Source organism: Crotalus tigris, unplaced genomic scaffold (assembly GCF_016545835.1).
Source record: "Crotalus tigris isolate CLP2741 ecotype Arizona unplaced genomic scaffold, ASM1654583v1 scf7180000020963.25688851:1431469, whole genome shotgun sequence".
In the NCBI taxonomy this organism is placed as follows: Eukaryota; Metazoa; Chordata; class Lepidosauria; order Squamata; family Viperidae; genus Crotalus; species Crotalus tigris.
Window position 1 is genome coordinate 554,787 of NW_024098281.1, and position 20,827 is coordinate 575,613.

The 20,827-nt window shown below is 53.4% G+C and overlaps 1 protein-coding gene across 7 annotated transcripts in view; it reads left to right on the plus strand.

The window, feature by feature from the left end:
• Positions 1–20,827, plus strand: part of RUSC2 (RUN and SH3 domain containing 2) — a 49,629-nt gene that overhangs the window by 3,843 nt on the left and 24,959 nt on the right. For 2 of the 7 annotated variants that reach the window (XM_039369005.1, XM_039369002.1), the window contains exons 1-2: positions 7,662–8,108; positions 15,985–17,946. In XM_039369005.1, the coding sequence (XP_039224939.1) occupies positions 16,059–17,946 (1,888 nt within the window). In that variant the 5' untranslated portion in view covers positions 7,662–8,108; positions 15,985–16,058. Of the gene's footprint in view, positions 1–4,579; positions 4,604–7,661; positions 8,109–15,984; positions 17,947–20,827 lie in introns of those variants that run through there. The other 5 variants (XM_039369006.1, XM_039369004.1, XM_039369008.1 and 2 more) reach the window with 5 other exon arrangements.

Consider the following 20,827-nt stretch of genomic DNA (forward strand, 5'->3'; position numbering starts at 1 on the left):
TCCTTAGTTCTAGGTTGCTTCTCTTTTTGGTTAGTTTCTATCCGTTGCTTCTTGTCCTGCCTTCAGGCACTTTGGAAAATAGCTTGACTCCCTCTTCTTTGGGGCCACCCCTGAGATATTGGAAGACTGCTAGCATGTCTGCACCTGTCTTTCATAGACTGTTCTGGCCCAGAAATGCATCAGCTCTTCCAGCCACTATCTCAGACTGCTGAGATAGTGTTCCACTTGGGGTCAATGACCCCATCCAAGACTTTTTCCCAATGCAATGCTGCCAAGCCATGAATCCCCTCCCCCCTTGTATCTATGCACCAGCGGTCAGTGTGTTGTGTTGGGAGAGCCAGAGTCATCTTGTCACATGTTCAGCTTGTTGTTGTTACCACACCTAGATCCTCCTCTGACGTAATTCTTCCAAGCCACGCGACTCACTGTGTGCATGTCTGCCCGTTTTTCTCCTCCCTCAATGAGTGCCTTGTGTTCCTCTTTGCTAAAGGCCATCTTGTTCCTCTCGGCTCAGTCCTCCCCTCTCCCTGTTTAGATCAGATTGCAGTCTTGTCCGGCCGTCCTGGGCGTCAACGCAGATCTCTCACTTTGGTGTCATCCATAAATTTCATAAGCTGCCCATTGATTCCGTCATCCAGGTTACTACTAAAAATGTTGAATATTAATGGCCCCCAGGTTTGATACTGCTGGGCTCTGCTGGCTACCGCTCTCCCATTTGAGGTAGAGTGATTAATGCCAACTCTCTGGGTGTTGCCAGCTATGGGCCCACGAGACTGTAGTCAGTGCCACCCAAATCACACAGTGTGTCAGTGAGAAGGACCCGAGGAGCCTCATCAAAAGCTTCGCTGTACCTGAGTAACTCTGTCCACAGCATTAACCTCATCCGCCTTGTCAAGGAAGGAAAAGAGGTTTGCTTTTTGCTATCCCGTCATTGTGTTCAAGATTCTTACAGCCCTCCTGCTAATGTCTTTCTAGGGTTCAGTGTTAGGATCAGGGAGGTTAGGATGAGGATCCTTTTCTCCTTTTTTCAATTGGGGGGACCACATCTGCTCTTCTGGCACCTCCCAGAGACATTGGGAGAGGTCTAGCCAGCTCTTCAGCCAGCTCTTTCAGTTCACTGGGGTGGATTCCATCCAGGCATGGAGACCCAAAGGCCTTCATCTTAGCCAGAAGATCTTGACCAGGGATCTTCAAACTTGGCCCTTTTATGACTTGTGGACTTCAACTCCCAGAATTCCTCAGCCAGGCTGAGGAATTCTGGGAGTTGAAGTCCACAAGTCATAAAAGGGCCAAGTTTGAAGACCCTTGGCCTCCACTGCTGTGGTCATTCCCAGTAACTGCTCCTCTCATCAAATTTCGCTTAACTAATTTGCTTTCGAAGAGAGAGGCAAGTAGGAGCCAGCTTTCTCCTGGCCATCGGTCAAGAAGGGAGTCACTTGTCAAGGTCAAAGGTCCTCAGCTTTGCTGCTGTATCCAGTCCCTTCCTCGCCAATCGGTTACTCACTGCTGGCCTTACCACGCCTGCTCCCCTGAGCAGCCATCCGCCATCCAGAGAAGTACCTTTTAATTCCTGATAATAAGATGCACTTAGCAATTCCGCCTCTGCAAAGCAGCCTCTCATCTCCAAACCTCTGTGGCTTCCATCAAGGTTGCAGGTTCATTCAACTTCTGTTCTGTTCATGCACAGAACCGGGAGTCTGATTGCACGTGGGAATCCTCATGAGAAACCTGGATGATGAATGGCAGCTTTGGCCCTCTCAAAGAGCCACTGCCTCCCTTCACAGCTTCCCTGGACAATGTGTCTAGCAGCCTTGGCTCTTTTATGACTCGTGGACTTCAACTCCCAGAATTCCTGAGCCAGCATGGCTCAGCTTGGAAGCCTCTCCCTTTCCCCTCAGCATGGCTGGCTCAGGAATTCTGGGAGTTGAAGTCCACGAATCATAAAAGAGCCAAGATTGCCTACCCCTGGTCTAGACTGATGAAGCAAGGGATGGAATATGGTGGGATGCGTCTTTTGTGGGTCGCTCATGAAGGTGAAAGCTGCTTTGGGGGGCAGAGATTGGAACGGCTGCTGGATCCTGATGTTTCTGATGGGGAGGTTTTGCCAGCGGTCTTCATCCTGTCCCCTTTGCCAGCTTCCCATGCCTCTCTTGGCTCCCAGCTTCTCCTCAAAAGGTCTTGAGGACATGGTGTCTGCTCTCCATCAGTCCTGGCCTCCATAGGCTGACCACAAATGAAATCCATTAGACGTCAGGGAGCGGCAGAGACGGCACCCCTGCCAGAACCCCATCTCTGGCTGTGAGGTCACCCTCATTCTCTGAGAAAAGTAGGGGAAAGCAGATTTGCTCAGCGGAGGGTAGAGTGGTCAGGCAAAGAGTAATGTCTCTGCTGCACGAGTGACTTCCCTTCTCCCAGAATGTGTGAGGGGGCCTGCAGGTGATCTATGTGTTTAATAACAACAACAACAACAACAACAATAGCTGACTGTGCGATGATCAATAATAATAATAATAATAATAATAATAATAATAATAATAATAGTTGTTATTGTTATTATTATTAAGTTGGAAGGGACCTTGGAGGTCATCTAGTCCAACCCCCTGCTCAGGCAGGAAACCCTATACCATTTCAGACAAGTGACTGACCAGTCTCTTCTTAAAAACTTCCAGTGTTGGAGCATTCACCACTTCTGGAGGCAGGTTGTTCCACGGGTTAATTGTTTTAACTGTCAGGAAGTTTCTCCTCTAGTTCTAGGTTGCTTCTCTCCTTGATTAGTTTCCACCCGTTGCTTCTTCTCCTGTCTTGAGGTGCTTTGGAGAAGAGCTTGACCCCCTCTTCTTTGTGGCAGCCCCTGAGATACTGGAATGCTGCTATCATGTCCCCCCTCGTCCTTCTCTTCATTAAACTAGACATACCCAATTCCAGCAACCGTTCCATATATGTTTTAGCCTCCAGTCCCCTATCTATGAAACGAGCTTATGCAGTGCCCGTCTCTGGCCTTGGCAGTCAGGATTGACCTTGGTCAGAAGACAAATGGCACATTGTAGTGGTATGCCCCACCCCACACACACACAGCTCCCAGTCCTACTGCCAAAGCCAGGATGTGATGGGAATGGGTAGGCTTTCCTTGTGGTGTTGGCCAGTGCTTTGTTTCCCCCCCCCCGATGCCTGGGTTGGCTCCCTGAGTACTAGGCAGGGACTGGGTGCCGCATCTTGTGCTGTAGAGTAAAGGCGTAGCTCCAGCTGGGTGAACGTTATGACTCCCCTATCGTTCCCTCTGGCTACTGGCATCTAGGGTAATAGGGACTCCTTCCATGGGGACATCCATGAGTGCTGGGAAGCCAGTGATGGGAAGGTCTCCCTCAATTCCTTTCCAGAGGCCCAGTCCTTGCTGTTCATTCTGGCCAGGGAGGGAGCCAGGTCCTATTGCTTGGTTGCAGGGCCATAGGGAGGGCTCCTGGGAAGACCGAGAGGACAGATGGATTTGCTGCAGATCGCCCCAGCTGTTTCCTGGAGGGGTTGCTCTGTGTCTTTATTTACTTCCCCCCCCCCTAGCATTTTCCTCCTGCCGAGGCTTTTCTCTGCAGGGGAGACAGGAGAGTGGCAGGCTGAGGACATCCCTTCCTTCCCCTCTGCCTTTGGGGGGGCTTTTCTGGACCTCCCGAAAGGAGGGGCCTCCACACCCTTAGAGGAGCCCCCCCAAAGAAGCCAGTGCAAGCAGATGGGGATTTTCTGGAGCAAGTGCAGCCCTGAGGCTCTGATGGAAATCCTCTGGACAGGCTGTGGCCTTCCATGGCCTTTAAGCCTCCCCTTCCTGCTGTCTTTGCGGGTGAAAACGTTTTCATTTATTTTTCTAGCAGGCGTCATTTCCGTCCCTTGAGCAGCAAGTGGAGCAATCAGCATAGAGAAGGGTTCTGTCCCTCCTGCCCTTCCCTTCCTGCATCCCCCCTCCCAAACTAGCCAAGATGCCCGGCTGCCTGGCGTTGGGTCGGGCGCCAGGATGTGGAGAGGCGGGCCTGTTTATTTTAAGGCTGCTGCTCACCAGGAACTGCCAGCCAATCAGTGCCTGCCTTGGCAGCCAGTAGATGGGCACCCAGCCAAGCAAGCCAATCAATGCCTGTTGCCAGGCAATAAATGATGCCTTGCCTACTCTTGAGGGATGCCTTCCTGTTCCCCCCCCCCTCCTAGCCTGGGGGAAATGGTGGCTTTCCTTCCTTCCATGCCTGGGTTTCTGAAGGCAAACGCCCAAAGGAGCCATCCTGCGTGGGCTCCCTTGCCCTCTGTGCCAGCTCAGGAGGCAGCAAGAGGCCAGATCCCTTCCCCGAAGGGTCCAGACTGCACAGGACAGGAATTTTCTTTGTTCCTCCTCTGCAGCTCCTCATCCTGCTGGCATCCAACCGGAAGAAAATCCCTCCCAGCCCTGGCGACTCCCTTGGCACCTGGGCTGGCCTTGCCCTGCTGCCCGTGAAGCTGAATGTGGCTCCCTTCTGCTCATGCAGTCAATCAAGTCCACTCTTGCCGGACCAACCCTGTTCCACAGCTGCACAGATGTTTTGGCGGGAGGGGTGATGGTGAGAGGGGAAGCCTCTGTGGCTGAGTGACTGTGAGTACAAAGCAGAGGCCGTGTGCAAACAACTTTCCATGGAACATAGGTAGCTGTAACACAATCTAAGTCTTGGCATAATTGAGTTTAATTGGACAGCCATTTGTCTGAAATGGTATAGGGTTTCCTGTCTGAGCAGGGGTTGGGCTAGATGACCTCCAAGGTCCCTTCCAACTTTTATTATTATTGATCATCGCACAGTCAGCCAGATGTTCAGACTGGATTTGGCATTTTTGTCTACCTATTGAGTCCTTACCCAGGACCTGGGATAGGCAGATGTGGATGTTTGATGGTATTACAGATATCGTCGCAGGATGGAAGCAGTTCCTAATAAGGCCGCCTTTTGCAATTGACTAATAGCGAATTTGTCAATGCCAATGGTGTTCAAGTGGTGCTCCAGTTGTTTTGGGATTGCACCCAAGGAGCCTATGACTATTGGTACTACCCTTGCTTGCTTTTGCCACAGTCTTCTATTTCTATTTGTAGGTCTTTGTATTTTGTTATCTTCTCCAGTTCTTTCTCTTCTATTCTGCTATCTCCAGGCACTGCCACGTCCACTATCCAGACTTTTTTGTCTTTCTTATCGCCAATTGTTAAGTCTGGGGTGTTATGTTGCAGGTGCTTGTCTGTTTGAATTCTGAAGTCCCAGAGCACTTTAATTTTATCATTTTCTATGACTTTCTCTATTTTATGATCCCACCAGTTCTTGCTTACAGGCAAATGATATTTCTTGCTGATCTTCCAATGCACCATTGTTGCTAGTCATGCCGCTGCTTGTTGTCAGTCTGTGCAATTCCTATTCTTATTGTTGTTGTTGTTATTATTATTATTAGGCATTTTATTGAATATATCTGCTTTGCAAGGAAGTTGGCCTTTTAATTCTTTTTTGTACGGATGGCGTCAGCGAGACACTGCCCTGCAGAATGAAATATTCCTCCTCTAGTTTTGGGATGTGGCCAATTGCGATGGCCGATTTCAGCCCACGTATTCTTGTGCACAGAGATTAGCCAGTTTGCCAACTGTCACATGGAGCAGGACATTGCTGAATGACTGTGAGCCAATAGCAGAATTGGGGAGTCATTCACCAGGGCTGAGAGGCAGGGTTGATCCTGGAGTGTCTTAGGCCAGTTCCTGGTTCCTTTCTCTCCTTGCTGGGGTGCCTCCATTGAGGCTGATAGTTCTGTCGTTCATCTTCGGTCCTAATATGAGTTGCTCGGTGTTGCCACTTTGCTACTGCAGGGGCCTAGAGGCTGACTGGTTAATTCATTCCATATGGGAGGGAATTAGTACGTAAATTTGAATTCGCTGGCTCTCTCTCTCTCTGCAGGGCGGCCTGGGGCTGTCCTGAGTCATGGCATGTGTAGATCAGCTGCAATTACTGTGTGAATCTTAGTTCAGGTTGATTCAGCTGATTGGGAAAATCAGATGAATCCAATGCTTCCTTTTAGAAACATCTCTTTAGATCAATTTGATTTCCCAGGCTAATTCAGAAAAACTTCAAAATAGATGTGGAGGAATCCAATTCAATGATTCTGTTTGGCTTTCCATTTTGATTCAGAGACTTGATCTAGTTTGCTCCAAACTGAAGCTCTGCCCAATCCTGTCCGGGTCACTTTTTCAGGGTGGGGGCTTCTCTGCAAGGAAGGACAGCCCCATCCCAAAGGCCCTAGAAAGAAAATGAGCTGGGAACTGTGGATGCCACCGCTTAGTGGAAAAGGCTTAGCACTTCAGACCTACCTGCCAAAGAATTTTGACCGGCAGAGTCCAGGAGGGGAGCCTTCTCTGCTGTGGCCACCACCCTCTGGAGGTGAGGGCCGCCCACACCTTCCTGGCCTTCTGGAAGAGCCTTCAGACCTGGCTCTGCCACCTGGCCTGGGGCTCCCAACAGAGAGCTATGTTCAGGGTGGCTAATAGGTAGGCAACCTTGGCTCTTTTATGACTTGTGGACTTCAACTCTCAGAATTCCTGAGCCAGCATGGCTGGTTCAGGAATTCTGGGTATTGAAGTCCACAAGTCATAAAAGAGCTAAGGTTGCCTACCCCCGGATTAGGAGATCCCCACTCCCACTTTGCCCATCCTCTTGTATTTAGATTGTTATATAATTTTAATGGTTTTGTATTATCTTTTAAATCTTTTTATCATATTGTAAGCTGCCCAGAGTCGCTATAACAGTGAAATAGTTATATTAAATAATAATAAATAAATATGGGGTTTTTGAAGCCCTTCATGGCTTCTGCTTTCGCAGGTCAGCAGCATTTTTATCTTTTTAAAGAGCTGTGATATCAGTGGCTCTGGGCGGCTTAGATGTTGGTGCTATCCAATGTGTCCCAGGACTCCCACTGACCTCCCTTATCCCCCCCCCATCAAGTTCGCCAAGCTCCGCCCTCTTCTCAAGTCCACCTTCCACTTGCAACCCAAAAGAGGCCCGAGATCGGTGTGTTTCTGCTTGCTACTCATCCTCGCAAAGAAGCAGCCAGTCTTAATTTCACATCCTGAAGGCTCTTGTTCAAGTTGTCCAGCTTTCACCACCCAATGGAAAGACCTGGCCTTGGGCAGCCCAGTCTTTCTGTGACCTGCTCTGAGCCTCCCTTTTTTTCCTCCAGGGCAACATCTCCATCTGTTCTGGAGCAAATAGAAAAGGAAGGACCCACATCCTTCGCTTCTTTGCCATCAGCTGTCAGTTCACAGGCTGATCTTTCTGCATTTAATATTCACCTGGATTTTTCGCTTCCCAGGTTTGCTTTCACAGCAATGGAAGGCCCATCGCCCTTAAGAGGTTTGGACAGTCGAACCCCCAAGTAATTGCAGCCGCCACCTTTCCCTTGCCTGCCCTCTTCACCTTTCCCCTGTCCCCCTCTCCAGTTGGGACAGGGGGACAGCAGACTCCTCTTCTTCCCCATGCTGGAAGCTCTTACATAGCTCCATCACTTGCATCCTCGCTGGAGCCAAGGAGAACTTCCCCTTCAATGCTCACCTGGCTCCCATCTGGGCCTAAATCTCCATCCTCCCCCCCCCCCCGTGCAAAAGGAGGGCCAGGCCGTTGTCCCGCCCAGAGGAGCCCTCTTGAGGCTGATCCCTGAGCCGAGGGCCTGGGCCGGGGAGCTCCGCTGGGCTTGCGGGCAGCGGGGACGTTTCGGGAGCGCGGACGCAGCTTCCACCGCCGGCTCTCCCGGCCAGGCCGGCGGCCATCAGTCGCCTCATCCTCAGCCGCAGCGTCTGGGCCGCCTCGCTCCATCTTTGCGCTTCCCGGCCGCTCGGCGGATGCTGCCCGGGCCCGGGGCCGATCGCTCTGCTTCCGAGGCTGCGCGGCGGCGGCGGCTGCGGCGGCTGGGCGAGCACTGTGGGCCGGCCCGCGACGTCACGGCGGCGGCGGCGGCAGCGGCGGCGGAGCGGGGTTGCGCAGCCCCGCCGCATTGCCAGGGATGCGAGGCTGAGCCGCCAGGCGGAGGCGGCGGCGGAGGAAGAGCCGGTGGCGCCCGCATCGGAGGGAGCGCCGCGGACCGAGGTGAGCGCCAGGAGGGGTGGGCCGCGTCCGGCGGGTCCGCAGACCGTCCGCAGCGGCAGGGCGGCCGCCGGTCGGGGCTGGGCTGCGGCCGGAGGGGCTGCGCCGAGGCGGCGGGGCGGGAGGGGAGCCGGGGGTGGCGGCTGATCGGTGCGGCCGTCTTTGTGCGCGGCTGCTCAGGGCGTGTCTGAGGCCGCCATTGCGGAGCCGGGCTCGGGGGCGGCCGTCGCCGCCTTCGGGCTCGCTCTGCGCCGCGGTGGAAGGGCGCGCCCGTCCTCCTCCCACCTCCCGGCCGGGAGACGGAGGAAGATGCTGCGTCGGACGGAGGGAAGGAGCGGCGAGGCTTCGGCCAAGAGGGGCGGTGTGGTTCCCCTTTGCCTCGCCGCCCCCGGCCCCGCTCTGCTCCGTTGCCTGCGGAGGGAAGCGCCGGCTCCTTCCCCGGCTACCCGACTCGCTTGGCAGCGCCTTCGGCCAAGCAGGGGTGGGGGAGAGGCTGGTGGCCCCTGGTCGTCCAAGAGCCTCTTCAGTGTGGACCTTAACCGGGACCAGGACTGAGCAGCCCCAGAAGCCAAGAGGAAGGACGGCCATCAGGTGGCGAGGCTCGGTTTCCGATGCCTGCAGGGAGCGCGGGCTGGACTAGATAGCCTCGGGGATCCCGCCAGCTGTCAGCCTCCAGGCCGGAAAGGCCTCTACTCAGCGGCCGGAGCATACCTGAGGGGTGGGCACCGTTTTCTCAGGCTGAGCTGGAAGGGCCCCTCCTGTGCTGTCCTGGTTGCGGCTTCTGTGCTGTACCTAATTTCAGCCCGGGTTCACACCATCTCAGAGCTTTCCCACGGTTTTGATTCCCTATTGTGGGAATTACCCCGTTAAGCCAATTACCGTTAGGGCTGGTTAATTTGGTTAGAGGTGACTGTCCTGCTTTCTCGAAGTTTGCCTCTAGCAACAGCGCTTAGTTAAACTTGTCTGAGGAAGAAGCTGAGTTGGGCTTGGTTAGGACTTGGATGGGGGACCACCAGGTGACATTTGTAGGTGGTGCTGGGAAGTTCGGGAAGTCCGAAACCTGCTGAAAGAAGTTCCCCTTTTAAACCCGTTTTAGTGTTCAGCATGTTGTGTGAGCTGAGGTGGGCTAGCAAAGATCCATTGGTGAGCCCTGAAGGGGGCAAGGTGACCAGCTGTGGCCCTGCTCTCTAATTATGGGGTCCCATACCCCCCCCCCAGTTCTTCCCTGGAGACTCTTCCAGGCTTTGGAAGCTGCACACAGAGGGATTCTGGTCCAGAGCCCTCTCCCAAACTCTGCTAGACCCTTCCATTTGCTAGAGGGTATCTGCAGGCTTCTCTCTCTCTACCCTGCTGCCCCCTGGCATGTGCCAGAGGGATGGGAGGATGGACTGGGATGGGTCAGGAGCTGAATATCTGCTCTCCATCATCAGCTCCCTGTTCTTACACATCCTGGTTAAGGCTACAATGGAGGGATTACTTGTGCCAAAATGGCAGCCCTGGTGGTGCCATGGCTGGGGGTGATGGGCACAGCCCTCCAGTTCCCCTGAAGCTCAGCCCAGTTGGCCCTGACTGGAGGCTGCTCTCTGGGTTCAGAGGGGCTGTTTCCCGGCCTGCCCCAGGAGTGTGAGGCTGTGCCCTGGTCTATCTCACCCGCCAGGGAAGGCAGGTGGGTGGTTCGTGCCAGGGAGGCCGGCTTGTGTGGTACCATCCTTGCATGGATTAGGAAAGTTTCAGAGAGCAAGGGAGCTGCAGCTGGCCAGTTGGCCATCCTCCCTGCAGAGGCCTGAGCCAAGCTGGACTTTCACTGCTGGGGGGGTTCAAAAAAGCCAGGGGAGAGTCAGCTGGGCACCGCAGCAACGCCACTGAGCTGTCTGAAAGCAAAAGCTTGGTCGGCAGTGGCAGGAGGGGCGAGAAGAGGCAAGGGGGGGCCCCCTCAACCGAGCCGGCCTTCCCTGGCTTCATTGGCATCTGAGGCGCGTCCAGCTTGCGGCCATTTCGCCTGAGTCCCACAAGGAGGGGCTGCTCCGGAGCTGACTTGTCCTGCAGAGGCTACCCTTCCCTGGCACTGTGGAGAGAGATGGGGGGGGACAATCTTTGTGTGGGGGGGCAGGAGGACAACGCAATCCGTGGTGCCATGATGTTGCTAGGTGGTTGGAGGCGGTCATCTTCAGCGGAGAGCCTGGTCTTGACAGCTCTCCAACAGAGGTTTGGAGAGGGGAGGCTTTGACTCTCCTTCCTTGCATGCCCCCCTCATACCCTCCTGCACTGGGGAGAAAGCAGGTCCCTCCTTGGGGAGCGAGCCCTGGTCGGCTGCATTGAAAGAAAGGCGGCTTTGTCGGGATTTGTTCTAGGAGGGAGCAGCCTTTGCAGGACGGATGTTCCCCATGGCTGTTCCCTCTGCCTCCCTCCCTCCCCAGGCTTTGTGTTCTGCACAGTGATAGAATCAGATGCAGGGAGGGTGTGAACATCCCCAGGGCTTCTTTCTGCTTGAAAGCCTCAAATGATGAGGCTTGATCGGAGCCCCACCACCTCCTTCCCTCCCTCCCTCCCTCTGCAGCCAGGCCTTTTCCAGCTTGGCGTGACTGCCTTCCCCTCCCAGTGCAGGGAGCAGGGCAGGCAGCCTGACCCTCCCCAGAGGCAGAAGATCCAGATGTGCTGAGCTTTCAAGAGAAAAGCCAGAGGGGAAAGAGAGGGAAAAACTGCCATGTTGAAAAGGGGGGGGGGCAGGCCAAGGAATCCTGGGCTGAAATGAGCAGCCAGGAGGAGGCTGGGCTGAACAGCAGCAGAAAGGAGGGCAAGAAGCAGGAGCCTTCTTGGAATATCTTGTCCCCCCCCCCGTGGGCTTTAGGGGCTTTCAGATGAGCTTCCCTGGGGGGGGGGGCTTGCTGCTGGATGATGAGCAGGGCCAGGCCTGGGGGCGGAAAGACCTCCCCCTTGGATGGGCATTCTGGAGCACCAGCATAAGCCAAGCTGTGGGGCTAGCACCAAGAGGGGTAGCCCCACAGCCACTCCCCCATCCCCATCCTGGCATCCTGCGGTCATTCCACCGAGAAAGCAGGATAGCAAAAGGAGAGGAGTCCAAGGACAATGGAAATGGGAGGTTGTGGACAGAGCAAAGGAAGCTATCCTATATTTTGCGATGGCCTGAGTTTTGGAACTCATTTCCATAAAATGGAGTGATGATACAGAATTATTAACAAAGGTCAGGGAGACTAAGAAAATCCCCAATCCCAGCTGGCGAATGCTTTGGCAGAGCCCGTCCAAGTGAGGGCCTGCAGCAGGCAAATCCCACTCAGCCAGGGGCAGCACGAAGAAGCAGCCTGCAGAGTTGGACTGGGGGGGGGGGCAGCGAATCGAAGGTCCATCAGCAGGATTTAAGAAGCAGCCAGTTGCCAACTCTCGTAACTGCTTGTTTGCCAAAGGAGCTCTTCCTGGGGTTGCACAGTTGCTGACTAGGTCCTCCTCTGCTCCCACTAGCAATGCTGGAGTGACACCATATGGTACCTGCCTTCTTTGGGCCCTCCCCGGGGTAAGGAGTCATGTCTGGTTGTCAGATCCCTGTCACAGGCAACCTCAAGTGGTGTGGCCTGGGGCCCAGGGATGCTTAGCCAGCTGCAGCGAAAGTCCCATCCAAGCAACAGTGGCTCAGGAGGAGCCAGGAGGGTCCCACTTGCTCCTGTCCTAAGAGGGCAGAGTGGGAGTCTGTCCTGGGTGACAGCTAGCCCCAGGCTCCTTCCTGAACAGAGAGCTCTGCCACGCACCAAGTTGGGTTTCTTGGCACCAACCACGGCATTTGGAAGGGCTCCCTCATCTTTATTGACACCTTTCCTCAAGGAAGCTCTGGAAGCAACAGAGAACGACAGCATGGTGAAGCCCCTCTAAATCGGGGAGTGTTGGTCTTTCCTTTTCTTGAGGGAAGGGAAGGGAAGAAGGAAGGAAGGAAGGAAGGAAGGAAGGAAGGAAGGAAGGAAGGAAGGAAGGAAGGAAGGAAGGAAGGAAGGAAGGAAGGGTAAGAAAGGGCCCAGCCCTCCTAGCCCCAGGGCAGCCATGGCTTTTCCATGGGGTTTCCTGGCCTTTTCCAGGCCAGAGACAGGAAGGCCCAGGGCTGTTTCCTCACCATCATTGAAAAGACCCTTATGTAGGTAGCCAGGAGTGGGACAGCTGCCATTGAAGATGGGTTTGACGGGGGTGACACAGGAGCCTGATCTGGAATTGACAGCTCCCTCCCTCTCTCTGGTCTCTTCTTTGGCACTTGTGGGACAGGGCCTGTGAGTCCCCCATTTGTGCCCCTTGAGGGGTGGAGCGTTCTTAAGCTCTGGCCATGACAGAACTGCCCCCTTGGTTGGCCTTTGGGCTGCCCCAAAGACAGGGCAGCCCAGCAGCTCCCTGGTGTTTTCCTGGTCTTTGGGCCAGTTTCTGAAATCCAACCCACCGGCTCCCTTCTGCAAAGGAAGTCCACTAAGGACACTGGGGTCAGGCCAGTCTGGGGCACCGGACCTGCAAGCTGGCCAGAGGCATTCTGGAAAGACATGGGAAGGGGTGGTCACCATATCTGCTCCCAGCCAGGATGGCAGGCGTAGCCGTCACTGAGTCTGCTCAGGACGGGGGGGGGGCTTTGTTGATTAGGGGCCATCAGGTTGTGGCCGAATCTTAGCAGCCGCACAGATTTTCTCCATGACGGTGTCTGGAAATCGCCCTGCTGCTCTTGCAGACTTTGTCTTTGCCAGACTGAAATCCAGGAGGGAGTCCGTCATTTGGGAATTGTAGCCCGACCCCTAGATGGTCCTCACCTTTTTCAAAAGTTTGAAATGCTTATCCTGCTGCTCCTGATTCACAGGTGGAAAAAAAATCAGGATTTGGATGGCCTCTTTTCTGACTCACAGATTGATTGAAGATACCAGCTGTTGTGGGATCCTTGCTCTCCAGTAGTTTCCTTGTAGACGTTTCATGGCCCAACTAGGTAACATCATCCAGGTTAGCAGGGAGGGGAGGCTGCTCTCTGTTTATATACTAATTGACTTGCCCTGTCAGCATTGGTGGGAGTATTTTCTTTTAGGTGAGAAGAACAAAAGGGTAATGAAACAACATTAAGTTCAGAAAGAAAACAGCCAAGCTCAGAGAGCACTGGAGCTCACTAAAGCTGCTGCTTTTTAATAAAATTGGGAGTTGGAAAAGGAGTTACCAGACTCCTCCTGATTTTTGCCATCATGGACTAACGTGTTCTCCTCCTCCATTGTTCATGTGCATTTTGTTTCTCAAAAACAGACTTTTAAAGGTGGTCTCTATTTTTGAAGGCAGGTGTTTCTGGCAATAAATTTGAGCTGAAGGGCCAAATTCGGGGGAATTATTTTTGTTCTGGCAAATGGTGGAGAGGTTTTAGGGCAGCCCAGTAGCAGCCCGTCTCTCTGGACCCTGCAATGGTAGGAACAGGAGGCGGAGATATGTGTGTGTGTGTGTGTGTGTGTGTGTGTTTGTGTGTATGTTTTGGTCTGGTGAGGAGCAGAGTTGGATTGTGGCAGGCGAAGAGTCCTGGTTTTAGGTGGAAGCAAGTGTGGCCCTCTTATCCCCGGCTGGCTTGATCTGCCTTGGTGTGCACGGTGTGTGCGTATGTTGTGATACCTCGGATTTCATTCTCTTTTCTTCCATTGAGCTCTCTCTTCCCTTTTCCCTCCCCCCTTAATGTTGCTCTGCTTCCTAAAGACTTTCCTCTTTCTGAGCTCAGCGCCCTCGGCCTGAAAGGCTTTCAGATGTGGCCCAGACGTGACCTAGCTTGTTCAGCTCCAAAAATGGACGGGAAGTGATCAGGGCAAATAGGGGCTTTCTCTGGACGGCCCTAGATGGGGCAGCCGATGGGGACTGAGAAGACACAGAAGGTGGTGGAGAGGAGATCCAGAGGCCCCTTGACTTCGGTCAGAGAAAATTTAGCAGCTGTTTTTTCTCCGCGAAAGCCCCAATAAGTGAGGGCAGGTAGCCTGGGGAAAGGATAAGTGTGTTTCTTCCCATTTATTTTAGCTTCTAACAAATCCCAAGATTTGGGATAGGACAAAAAAGCTCATAGCTTCAGCACGACAAAGTCTACCTGATCAGATCCAGAGGCAGCTACGGTCCAAAAAGGCAAGATGCAGGTGCTGTCAAGGCTCCGCCCGTTTTTTCATCAACATGCCCCCAAACCAGGGGGAATTTTGACTGCATCATCGTGGCCGCCATCTTGCCTTCTTGGACCATCCCTGCAGACCTTCCTAATCAGACACAAACCAGGTTAAATTGAAGCACGTTGCTTCTTTCAAAGCTCGTGCCAGGAAATCTGGCAGCTGCTATGGGAAGGCCTGGAAAAGCCTTCGGCCTTGTTTTCTTTATTTGTTATGTTTATTTATAAGTGACTCAACCTGACCCATCACAGAACCATCACAGACCCTCACTTGACACACCCACACCTGAAGCCCTTATAAACAGAAGAACACTGACATCCCCTAAACCAGGGGTAGGCAACCTTGGCTCTTTTATGACTCGTGGACTTCAACTCCCAGAATTCCTGAGCCACCATACTGAGGGGAAAGGGAGATGTTTCCAAGCTGAGCCATGCTGGCTCAGGAATTCTGGGAGTTGAAGTCCACGAGTCATAAAAGAGCCCAGGTTGCCCACCGTTGCCCTAAACTCTGCTGAAGATGTTACCTCACCTGGTAATGAAATGTTCAGAAACCAACCCACAAGGTCGGAGAATGAACCTTCACCCTTATTTATAAGTTTACATACCTCCAATGTCACCATCAAGTGACTTTGGGCACTTTCTGCTTGACCCTTGAGATCCACCCTGGGCGCAACACACAAAGAACATTGTTGTTGTAAAGGTTCTGTGCCATTTCAGAAGGGGTTTGCCCTTGCCTGCTTTCCAGGGCTGAGAGAGCGTGACTGGCCCAAGGTCACCCAGCTGGCTTTGGGCCTCAGGCCAGACAAGAACTCTCCTGGGTTCCTGCCTGGTGAATTCACCACCACACCACACTGCCTCCCTTGACAACTTCTGTACAATCCTGTCAGTACAACCCAGAGTTGTCCATTTGGCCCATGGGAATGTTGGGGGAGGGGGATGAAGTTCAAAATGACGGAAGCTGTGGGGACAGAGCAAGATGGGGTCTTTTTCCTGGATCTGGCCTTTGATCTTCACTCCAGCAATCCCTTTTAACTGGTCTTCTGAGAAGACCACAGATGGAGCAGGAAGCCAGAAACAAAGCCCTCTGCTTGACCCTCCTCCCCCAGGAAGTAGACCCCTTGGCTGCTGTGGATCGTTGGCCTCTCTGAGACTCTCTTGAAGGGTTTCAAGAGGGAAGTATCGGCTCTTCCAGTGGCAAAGAGTCCCACAAGTACATTTTATCTTCTCTGAGGGCTTCCACCTCCCTTCGCTTTAGCATTACTGTGTGTAACAGAAACACCCACATTGTGCTCTCTCCTGTGAGAATGCCAAGCGTGCAACCACATCAGATTGCACACCAATCTCTTCCTTGCTGGGCTATGATTGGTTTGCTGCCTAACCCAGGAGAGCATAGATGGACCTGCTGGTCCCAAAGACCACACCTGATCCTGAGCCAGGTCGTAAGCCAGAATCACCAGAAGAGGGTTTGAAACCCCCACCCCACCCCTGTGCGAAATGGAGGCACCAGGAAAGCTGGGGAGATGGGGGGAGCTGCCTGTGCTGTTTGGTGAGGCTCCTGTGTGCAAAGACGCACCTGCAGAACAATTGCCCTGTTGCCCCCCTGGTGGGAGATTCCTTTGTAAAGTCCTGGGAAGGGGCTGCTGAGGTGTTCTCTGAGATATGGCTGGGGGTGGGAGAGCTGCTGAAAGCTGACTTTGTCCTCGGTGACTCTGTTGTTTTTGTCTCTGCCAGGTCTTGGGCTGCCTTGAGGAGGTGTCTTCTGACAGTCCGCTCTGTCCCCCAAGGCCCTTCCATGGGTAGCTTCAATGCCGCAGGTACCCTGGCGAATGGGACCGAGGATGGATAGCCCCCCCAAACTGACAGGAGAAACGCTGATAGTTCACCATATTCCTCTGGTGCATTGCCAGGTCCCGGACCGGCAGTGTAGCAGCACCAGCCAGCGGACCAATCCTTTCTTTCCTTCTGACCTGGGGGTCGGGCGGACCAGTTCACTCCCTGAGAGGACCCTCCTGCAGGCAGACTCGCTGGTCTACAACAGTCTCCTCAGGGCATCAGTTGAGGCTCCAGAAGAGGGGCCAGTGAGTGGGCAGAGCCCTTCCCCCACGCTGGCTGCCCCCCCAGCCCCTCAGAGGCAGAACCCCTTCCTGCTGAGAGACGAGGCCTGGGATCTCTGTGAGGATGACCCAGGGCAGAAGCCCTTCCACCTGCATGTTGGCCGGTCCGCCTTCCGCCTGCATGAGCCAGCACTGCCTCCCTTCCATCTGCATGGCAGTAGCCCTGTGGTGAGGCCCTGGTGTGGCAGCCACCGGGTGGACGTGGTGGAAGGCCACGCTGACCTACCGGCCGACGAGGAGACACAGGACAAGGGCCACCTGGCAACAGAATGCATGGAGCTGGACGAGTACAGCTGCCACCGTGGGGACCCCTCCAGCCTCTCCCTGGAGCAGGAGTGGGCTAGCGAGTCAGATGACCTGATGAACAACCCGGAGGCCATCCGCAGCCGGACGTGCAGCTGCTCCAACTCTGAACTGCAGCGCTGCCGGTGCTACAGCCTCTCGAGCCAGTCGGAGCCCCTGGACCAGCAGATGGGCTACGTCAGCGACTCCTCCTGCAACAGCTCCGATGGTGTCCTGGTCAACTTCAGCACCCTCTACCAGAGGCGGAACGGTCACCCTCACACCAACCTGAACTCGGGTCCCTTGTCCTGTGACTCCTCTTCGGGCAGCCAGTCAGACATGGCCGCTTTTTATCTTGACCTGCACTCCTCATCGCAGGAGTCGAAGATGCCTGGAGAGCTGCAGGATCTGGAGGGGCCAGGGAAGGCCTGTGGGTGCCACCATCCCTCTTCTCCAGTCCTGGATGCCAACTGCAACTCCTATCCACCACTCTGCGATCCGTGCCCATCCGATGGCTCTGACCTGACCGCGTGCTTCCAAAGCCAGGCACGGCTTGTGGTGGCCACCCAGAACTACTACAAGCTGGTGACGTGCGACTTGTCCTCCCAATCTTCCCCCAGCCCTCCTGGCTCCTCCATCACCAGCTGCTCCGAGGAGCAGGCCAGGGGGAGCCCCCTCCAACCCACCGAGTATTACCTCTTCCAGAGACCCGGGGAGAGCGACACGGAGGAGTCCCGGGATGAGTCACAGGAGGAGTCAGAGAAGAACGCCATCGAAGGACAGGTCTACATCAACGTCTCCCCACCCAGCCTTGTTGGAGGCAGGCAGCGCTCACGGAGCTATGATCGCCACCTGGACCGCAGCCCCTCCGCCCGTCTGGGCTCCCTGGAGCGCATGCTGAGCTGTCCGGTCAAGCTGAGCGACAGCCCCTCCTTGGCCCTCCAGAGCTCCCCTCCCAAGCGCGTCACCTCCTTTGCAGAGCTGGCCAAGGGCCGGAAGAAGAATGGCTCCTCCCCACCCATTCGGACCAGCCGGGACTCATCCCTGGAGTTCTCGTCCATCCCCGAGAGCCAGAGGGACAGCTCTGTCTTTCTAGAGAGTCAGGAGCGGCACAGCCAGAGCCTCCCGCCCCTGCCGTTGGCACGCTCTGAAGGTGAAAATGCCAGAAAAGGCTCCAGGGAGGTGCCCACCTGTGGGCAGGAGGGGGGCGAACAGCTTTTTTTCTCCGCAGTGTCAGAGACGGGAGCCGTTGGCAGCAGCATTATTGGCCAGAAGGACATTCGAGCCCGAGCTGATGGTAAGCCCCCCCATCCCGGGTCCCCCTCCCCACTGCAGATGAATGCAACTGTGGCCTCTTTTTCACAGCTGGTTGAGGGAGAATGAGAGGGGTTTGGGTCAGGAGAAGCCCCTTTCCATTAATAAACTGTCCCCGAATCCATATTAGGATACCCCCATGTCCATATTAGGATACCCCCATGTCTATTGGCAGGGAAGAGCATGGAAGTTGCTGCAGGGATTGATGAGCAGATGTCCTGGCCAGGGCCCATCCTCAGCCACCAGGCGTTGCAGCGAGAGCCGCCAAGCCGGGCAGGTTGAGAAGGTTAGATGGATTTTAGATCAATGAAGGTGAACCATTTGGACTCGGAGTGTCCAAAATTGAGAAAATGCCTACCGTGACTCTGCTGGTGAGTCATCCCGCCCACTTTGGACGAAAAAGGCCTCTCTGGATGTTCTTCTCCTCTGGACCCTCTGAAGCCTTCCAAGAGGGCCCTGCTACCACAGGGCCTCGGGACCATCAAAAAGTTGCATAAAAACACTTGCACAATTGTCAGATGCCTCAGAGGCTGCACGAGAGCAGGACCTTCTTGTATGACCTCCAGAGGGTCCAGACTCCGGGCATGTCACCAAAAATGCCATGGTGTGTCACCTGTGATACACGTATCCTAGGTTCACCATCACTGTTCTAGATTCTGAGGAGGGTGGCTGTGCTTCCACAGCACTTTATTGTGGCTGGTTCAGTCAGACAGGAAAACTGCTTCCTACTTGCAATTGAGGGAATTGAGGCTCAATATCCCACTCCACCCGTCAGCCACCATCCCACCCTGGCTGAGGCCTCCTGAACTGCCCGATGCGCCTTCTTTGATGTCTTGAGACAAGTCTGAAGAAGATAGCCAGCGCTCGCTCGGTCTCTAAGCCCAGCCTGGCTGCAGCGCTTCTCCGGCGTTTACAATCCAGCTCCTGCTCGGCCATCAGCCCTTTATGTCTGCCTAGGACCTATCAGAGGCAGGATGGGAAGAGGGAAGTGTAGACAGCTGTTGTGAGCTTTGTGGGCAACACAGTGAGTCCCTGAAGCCACAGCTATGACCACTGGTTGTCCCAAGGACTGGCTGGGTAAAGAGGTGCTCTACAGCCCTGGGGAGGGACTGGAATCATCGTGTGGGCAGGAAGCCTCTGAAGCAGTGGTTCTCAACCTTTTTAATGCTGTGACCCCCAACCGGTTGTAAGTCGAGGACTAAACCGGTCGTAAGTCGAGGACTAAACTGGTTGTAAGTCGAGGACTACCCAACCGGTCGTAAGTCGAGGACTACCCAACCGGTCGTAAGTCAGGGACTTTCCCTGCCCGGGAGCGCCGCGCATGCGTGGTGCCGCCCCCCCTGCGCCAGCCGAGGCGTAGCTGGCAAGCGGCAGAGACGGAGCAGGCTGACCACCGGCTGGGCCACCAGCTGGCCCAGCCCAAGGGAGGTAAGGCACCTGCTGGAAAAGGGAAAAAAAATGGCGGACAGCCTTGCTTGGCGACCCCTGTGAAATGGTCGATCGACCCCAAATGGGGTCGCGACCCATAGGTTGAAAACCGCTGCTCTGAAGGTTTCTTGTCTGAGAACAGGATCAAAAATTAGAAAAAAGCATGAGTCTAAATTTTGAAAGACATGATGGGGCAGTTCAGAAAAATTGAATTTGGATGTAAAAACTGACATCCTGGACTGCAGAAGGAAAACTCAAGCCAGTTTTATTAAGTTGGAGAAGTAAACTAAAATGATGAAAGACAACAGGGCAAATGCAGAGATCTCCAGTTAAGAAACGCAACTCTAACACACAGCCTAGCCTGGGAACTAGGAAGAGGTGGGGGAAGGGCAGGGGATGGAAGGGGCTCGTAGACCAGTGGTTCTCAACCTTTTTAATGCCACGACCCCCAACTGGTCGTAAGTCGAGGACTACTCAACTGGTGCAGCACCCTTTGCAGAATGGGACTTTTGGCGGGCTCAGCAGGGCAGAAACAGCCTGGACAATTCCTATTGGCTTTTGAAAGCCAATAGAATTAGACTCTATTCAAGAGAGTCTATTCTATTGACTTTTTTTTTTTTTTATTGAACATTTTTATAAATTTTTACAAAAAAGACAAAAAGACGAAAAAACAGAAAAGAAATACAACAATTCAAAAACAAAAAATACAGAATACACAAAAAAACTAAACATAACATCCCCTTCCCCACCCCCCCCAAAACACCCCCCCTTCCCCCTCCCTGAGCTTCCCAGAGCAGAATATAGGCTTAATTAAAAAGGAATTAAAAAATATATATGTAAAAAGGAAAAAAAAATTTAAAACTAAGAAATATATATATATATATATATATATATATATATATATATATATATATATATATATATAAAAATAAAAATTTATAAAAAGGCAACATGATATTTTTTTATATCCAATTTAAATTGTATAAATTCTATCCATTTATCCCAAACAGCAAGAAATTTCTCTTGCGTTTGATCCTTTAAAAAAGCCGAAATCTTTGCCATTTCCGCCAGATAAGACACTTTGGAAAACCATTCCTGCAGTGTAGGCAAGGATTCCTTCTTCCAATATTGTCCTACTAACAGCCTTGCGGCTGTGATCAAATTTAACATCAATATAACCTCCTTTGTATCACAATCAATAGTTATACCCAACAAAAATAGCTGCGGAGTAAATTTTACCCTCCTTCTAAAAATTCTCTGGATATTCCACCATATCTTAATCCAAAATGCTTTTATCTCTTTACACGACCACCAAATATGATAATAAGTAGCATCCAAACAATCACATCTCCAACATTTGGGCTGTAGGTCAGGGTACATGAAAGACATTTTTTGTGGGTCAAGGTGCCATCTATAAAACATTTTGTAAAAATTCT